The sequence below is a fragment of the Agrilus planipennis genome, unplaced genomic scaffold (genome assembly GCF_000699045.2).
Source record: "Agrilus planipennis isolate EAB-ADULT unplaced genomic scaffold, Apla_2.0 scaffold26, whole genome shotgun sequence".
Classification (NCBI taxonomy): Eukaryota; Metazoa; Arthropoda; class Insecta; order Coleoptera; family Buprestidae; genus Agrilus; species Agrilus planipennis.
The window spans coordinates 1,590,459-1,596,965 of NW_020439469.1; the positions used below are offsets into that span (position 1 = coordinate 1,590,459).

The following is a 6,507-nucleotide window of genomic DNA, read 5'->3' on the forward strand; positions in this document are numbered from 1 at the left end:
TCTCACAGTCTCTGTATGAGAGACTCGAACGATAAAATTGTTAATTCAGAGATTCGAGTCTCTCACAGAGAGACTGAATGAATAAAACTGAAAAATTGAGAGACTCGAGTCTCTCGAAGAAAGACTGGGATCTCTGAAATATGTTGAAAATTTTAACCATGTCTATCGAGACATCACTTATTGAGAGATTCGAGTCTCTCGTTCAGAGACTAGATACGAAATGAGAATCTCACTATAAGCGACTCGAGTCTCTCGTTCAGAGACAGACAGAACAGTTTTTTTGACAGTCTCTCGACAGTCTCTCTCAGAGACACCAAACAGACTCGATAAGAGACGGAGACTTGAGTCTCGCTTTCAAAGACTCTGAGAGACTGAACATTTTTATCTCTGGTAACTATGTGGATTGTTTTAGTTTTAGAGAAATGCGAAGTTTAGCTCAGGATAGGGAAGAGTAGAGGTACGTGTCCAACCAATCTTAGGACTGACGACCTTATGATGATGGTAATTAAATTACCTCAAATTAATGAGGAAAATTGTTGCTGCTATCTCACTCCCGCCGGAAATTGAACTCGAAACCTTTGGCTTTACGAACCAATACTCTAGCCAAGGTTCCGGGTTCAGTTGCAGTAATTTGTAGTGGATAAAAATTAAATTTATTTTCACATTTATATTAACTATTAAGCACTATTAAAAGTTTCTTAAAGTATTTCACATGATATTAGTTTCATTTTATGTTCTCTAATCATATACACGTAATAGGAAAAATATCAGATTTTTAGAAAGGAAAAAGAGTAATAAATAATTTACTGGTGAATAATGCTGCGGAAAGACGTATTCTAAATTTTTAATGTATTGGATCAATATTGGGGAGATATCGAAAAAGAGAGGGTTACTATGCGGCTAAGGACCATCCTGACACAAACATATTATGAAAAACTGGATCATCTTTGTGACTTCTGATGAGTATTAGTGATACCAATCCAACTTTCATTGTATGATGTCTCAGAAACGACGAGAACATCGGAAATGTTGACATTGCATTGGCTATAATATCAACTACCATCGTCAACGTGTTGAAATGTAGACGGAAATTGAAAATATTTATAAAAACGACCTAGGTGAATGAACCACGGAGTATTTGAATTCCTGTAAACTTACTTATCGTTAGGTATATTAGTATATGTATTAAAAAAGATATGGATAAGAATAAAATAGAGATTTATATCTGCAAAACTGACAACCATGAGTTACAAACTGGACATTCTTTTGCATTAAAACGTTATTAATCCAAAAAGTTGATGTAAAATACCGACGTGAAATGTATTGCAGTTAAACACTTCTCTAACTCAAACCTATTAAATGCAAGCAGTTATGCTCGAGTTAAAAAACTTCCAGTTAAGGCAAAATTTCTGCTTTAACGTCAAAGTTGTTGAGCACTACCTAAACCTTTATTACAATCCCAAAATAAAGACTGAGAAACCGAATTCGGTCATTTATTGTTTAAAATTAAAACATATATGTAAGTAAGTAAAATTTATTTTAGTTATTTGCTTTGTCGCCCTCTGACTAGACAACCATTAGCAAATGTAGTAGGTACTTTTACCTAGCAGCAGAAATGGCCAGTAGCAATTTAAGTTGGCCATTTGCTCTAATGCATAATCATAACAGACGTAAAAACATGAGCCGTTGGTAATTTATCGTTGTTAATTGTTAGGAAGAATATTAATAGTAAGTAAGAAAACCAGGTAGGTTTCTAAAGAGCATATACTACATATTTCTGGAAGTTGGCCAGCCTGAATAAATAGTTGTCGCGAGATCGATGAATTTTTAGTACGAGAACGAGTTCGAGGCGATACAAAGCGAAGAAGTGACGAAGTGTTGAAGGTGTTCAAATACTTGACAATATTATAGTAGAATATTACACTTGATATTACAATTGTCCACCCTTCTTACATCAGTATAATCCGTATACGATATTATTGTTCCCTCAGGAATAATACCTGGCATGTCATTTATATAAATTAAAAACAGTAGAGGCCCAAGGATATAGCCCTTAACTACTACTGTTTTTACTTTACTCACTCACCATAAACATCATCAATCCATACCCTTCGGAAACTTTTACCTGGTCAATAGTAAATTTGCATGCCTTCTTGTTTCAAGATTGTTTAGTTTGTCAAGTGAAAGACTGACGGATAACGACAAAAACACGTAGTATTTTTAGAAGAAGTTCCTTTTCAAATATATAATTATACATATTATATATTTATCTCTGTATATATTTCAAAGAAAGTATCCAAACAATGTTTTTGTATATTACTTCTCTGTGTTAACATTTAAAACTTTTGTATTCAAATTGTTTTGTATAATTTTGTCTTCCTGTAAGTATTTCCAATCTCCTATTCGAATGCTTTTGTATTCTATCTATCTGATTAAACAACTTTATTATCTGTACCTTTCCATAATCCTTGTTAACATTTCAACTCTTCCTACTAACCACACGACTGTAATTCACATTCCCTCCTTGGAGGTTTCCGGGTTTGCTGGTCATGGTCTAGATTGGTTGGTGATTCTACCACTCGTTTTGCCATCAGTAGTGGATGACATCTTCAGTGACTTGCTGTCTATGGGTGCTTGGAGTACTCTATTGGTTGGGGGTCAAATTGCCAAGTGTAGTAGTCAGCCCCTGAAGATGTCATCTACAGCTGATGACAAAAAGTCTGGTAGAATCATTAACCAATTTAGACCATGGCCAGCAAATCCAGACAGCTCCACTGTCCAAATTGACTCCAGATATGAAAGCCTTCTACAATAAATTCCAGTAAATAAGAATTTTTGTATTAAGTATTTTCGAACCCTACTACTTTCTGATCGAAATCTTACTTGATCTACTAATAACTGCTCTTTTACAGTTTTGAGAAGACTTCTGTAGCAAAATTTGATTTTATTTGCTTTATTTAATTAAGTTAATTACAGTAATTGTTACAAGACCTCTGTACAAACGTTGTATGTGGCACGCCAAATTAATTTTATGCAACTAGTTAAATTGGATCGTGATTTAGATGAAGTATAAAAATTCACTGTTTATTTTAAAACATTTACTCGAACTTCTATTCTAATCAATAANTATTGGATCAATATTGGATAAACATTGTATTAAAATATAGGAAAAAGGTATATCTCGTATATATTGGCAATTTATAGCCAATATTGGGTCCATATACAATGTTGTACCAATATAGAATAAATATTGGGCCCATGTCGTGTACTACTGGGGATGTCTCTGACTAGACCTTCATGCCTGAGAAGGTGTCCTACCAACCTATTTCGTCTATTTCTTAATGACTTCTATAGAGTCCTCTGTTCTCCTATTCTTTCTAATATCCCTTCATTTCTAACGTTCTCTATCCATGGAATCCTCATCATTACAAACAACGCCGCGCTCCAAACATCCACCTTTAACAATCTTTTTCAAATTTCTAAATTAACCGTTCCCGGGGATAAAAGTGACTTCTTCTAATTTTTCGTCTCCTATCTTCATATTCACTCTTTCCCTACTTGTTCTTCCCTTGCATTTTATATTTATTATGACATAGAATACATAAAAAGAAATTAATCAAATAAATAGATTTATAAGTACTTACCGTTTAAGGTAAAATTATAGAACCAACTTCCGGTACTTCCAGGAACGGTATTTCGATTGCAGCTTTCAGCAACGCTCGAAAACCGCATTATAGGCAGCATACCAATACTATTTCTAGACTGAGGAGGAATTTGACCGTCCAGTGCTGTATTTAGAAGTGGCGGACCTGCGGCCGAATACATGAAACAATACCTTGAACTATCTCCAGATTTTTTGGTAGTAGTTGGTGACACTACCACATAGTACGTTCCATTTTCTACCCAATTTCCATGGCACGTATAAGCTGAAATAAAAATATTACAAGTTAATTTCAACGATATAGCAATTTATTTTCTACGTGGAAGTTACAAATCGGTGAGGTTTAACGTTAGTTAAAAATAGTACATCTGGTAAATTTTAAAGTGATGCATTTGTTCAGTAAGTTCTGGGAAATTATAACGTAAGCATGGGAGGAAATTAATTTCAGTAAGTTCAAAGACTTTAGTATCAAAATACGTATAAAACTTTGAGTAAGGTATTATATTTACGACTATCTCTTGGGAATCCGTAGGAATACTTAGGTACTAGCACTAAATAGCTAATTTAACTTCAATGAAGTTTTCTCAGTGTGTATTATAAGAAATTAAAATTCATAAAGTTTTAAACGATATTCACAGAAAAACGTGGTTAGGTATTTCGAAAAGACTTTAAAGGTGAGCTCTATGTACAATTTTTTAAGCATTGGATTTGATTGAAATTACGGAATAAAATTTCTTCAACGTATCTCCTATGAAGTAAAAAATGTATTTTCAAATTATACAATTGGATTCGTACCTGAGCTTTTCTGAGAACATGACGATTTAAATTCCATGGAGTCTTTAGAACCACTACATCCAACAGCTAAGGAATCGTAATCTTCCGAAATACACATATTTGGATCATTTTTGGAAGGCTCTCCGTCTTAAAAAAATACAAAATATATTTTTAACAACGCTAATATTAAAAGAACAGGGAGAGAGAGACAGAAGAAGATTAATAAATACCTGCTTGTTGTTGTCTTCTTTTTCTTCGTCCTTCATTAAGAATATTTGACACCGAATATCTACCGAGTCTTGGACATTTTTTTGGATGAAGAGTCGTAGCTAAAAAAAAGTTTTTAAGTTAAAAATGAACAGCGAAACATGGACGCTGGGCGTTACGGAATGGAATAGCGTGGATAGAGAAGGTTAGAAATGATGAGGTATTAAAAGGAATAGCAGAATAGAGGAATCTATGGAAGTCAATACAAAATAGGCGAGATAGGTTGATAGGACACCTTCTCAGGCATGAAAGTCTAGTTAGAGATATATTAAAGGCACAAACGGAAGTTAGGAGGGGTAGAACTAGACCTAGATTAGATTACTGTTCGCAAATAGTTAAGGATGTGGGTTCAGGCAGCTCAGGATAGGAAAGATTGGAGGTGCGTGTACAATCAGTCTTAGGACTGAGCACCTTATGATGATGATGAAAAATGAACAGAAGCAAAAAGTTAAGTTCCAAAAAAGCACTTAGTAAAAATGTTATCCTTACTCATCAAAGTGGTATAACGCAATACACTAGGATCAAAGTCTTGACAAGCCTCGTCAGGATTTTCCACATATTTTTCTAAAAATGATATTTTTTGGTGTACAGGTATCTATAATTTATTTAAATAAATCTTACCTGATTGTTGAATTTCAATGACATTACTGTCTCTTTTATAAAATACCATACAGACATAACCGCTGTCACTGGAAAAGAAACATTATCGTTAATTGTTCCGAAATTCAGGAGGATTTTATGACGATAAACCAGCAAATTTTTGTAATGTGAATTAATTGGATTAAGACACTCCACTTTAGAGATATTTAGATAATATGGGAACACTTGCAATGAATTCAATGAAAATTAAAAACTGGATATTTTCACTAGGTAGAAAGTATAAGATTATTATTATATGGAACGTATTTCCTTTGGCTTACTTTAGTATACATATTACATAAATTAAGCTTACCATCCTGCAGTAACATGAGCGACAATTTGGACTTTCCTATGTTCTTGAGATTGCAATATACTGTGACATACAACTCTCTCTTCAGTGTTACCCCTGCGGTGATCCTGGGACTGAAATCCAAATTCGTGGAAAGCAAATTGTTGTGCGTAAGTGTGATGCATTCGGTTAGGCTTCGATTCTTCATCAACAATTTTCAAAGTTGCGTGGCCTTGCGAAAATTTGTAGGTTTTCTTATGATCCAAACTTAGCCATGTATGATGATCAGTTATCCAGACGGGAAATTTACAGCGATTGTGGTGATTATCGACTAAAGAAATTACACATACAATAAATAATAATTAAAGTTTCTTTAATAAAAAAAAATGTACGAGCACTGTCTCTAATACTTATGATAATAGTAAATCAACAAGAAATTCATTCTGATTCTGCTAGGACTTTAGATTAGTAGCCTTACCTGTTGTCAATTTTATCGTTTTGCTTCCTTCAAAAGCGCTTTGTAGACCACTGCAAGTGGCATCAGCAGATTGGGCAATGTTGTAAATTGTTTTGTCCCCTCGAGTTTCTCGTTGATATATAAAACATCGATATTGATCTTCATCAGTTGAAGATCGTCTGTTACCTTGAGAAACTTTACCAACCAGATAACGAGTTGAACCTTCCTTCCAAATTGCCAAACAAATTAGTTCTTCCACTAAAATGATAGAGTAAAATTTTAACAAATTTTATAGGTTATAATAAAATAGAAGGAAAAAGCTTACCAAAGCTCTCTGTTGATGGAACGTCTGGACAGGCTTGATACTTTAACACTAATCTTGAATCGTCAGTACAACTTTCAGCCTTGCTGGGTGGATTA

At 34.0% G+C, this 6,507-nt stretch overlaps 1 protein-coding gene across 1 annotated transcript in view; it reads right to left on the reverse strand.

Annotated features, from left to right (window-relative positions):
• LOC108739951 overlaps positions 1-6,507 on the reverse strand; it is a 47,981-nt gene that overhangs the window by 10,649 nt on the left and 30,825 nt on the right. The window contains exons 4-11 of the mRNA XM_025979077.1: positions 6,413-6,465; positions 6,109-6,345; positions 5,655-5,961; positions 5,324-5,391; positions 5,192-5,266; positions 4,666-4,764; positions 4,457-4,582; positions 3,645-3,926 (exon numbers count right to left, since the gene is read on the reverse strand). Of these exons, the coding sequence (XP_025834862.1) occupies positions 3,645-3,926; positions 4,457-4,582; positions 4,666-4,764; positions 5,192-5,266; positions 5,324-5,391; positions 5,655-5,961; positions 6,109-6,345; positions 6,413-6,465 (1,247 nt within the window). The remainder of the gene's footprint in view (positions 1-3,644; positions 3,927-4,456; positions 4,583-4,665; positions 4,765-5,191; positions 5,267-5,323; positions 5,392-5,654; positions 5,962-6,108; positions 6,346-6,412; positions 6,466-6,507) is intronic.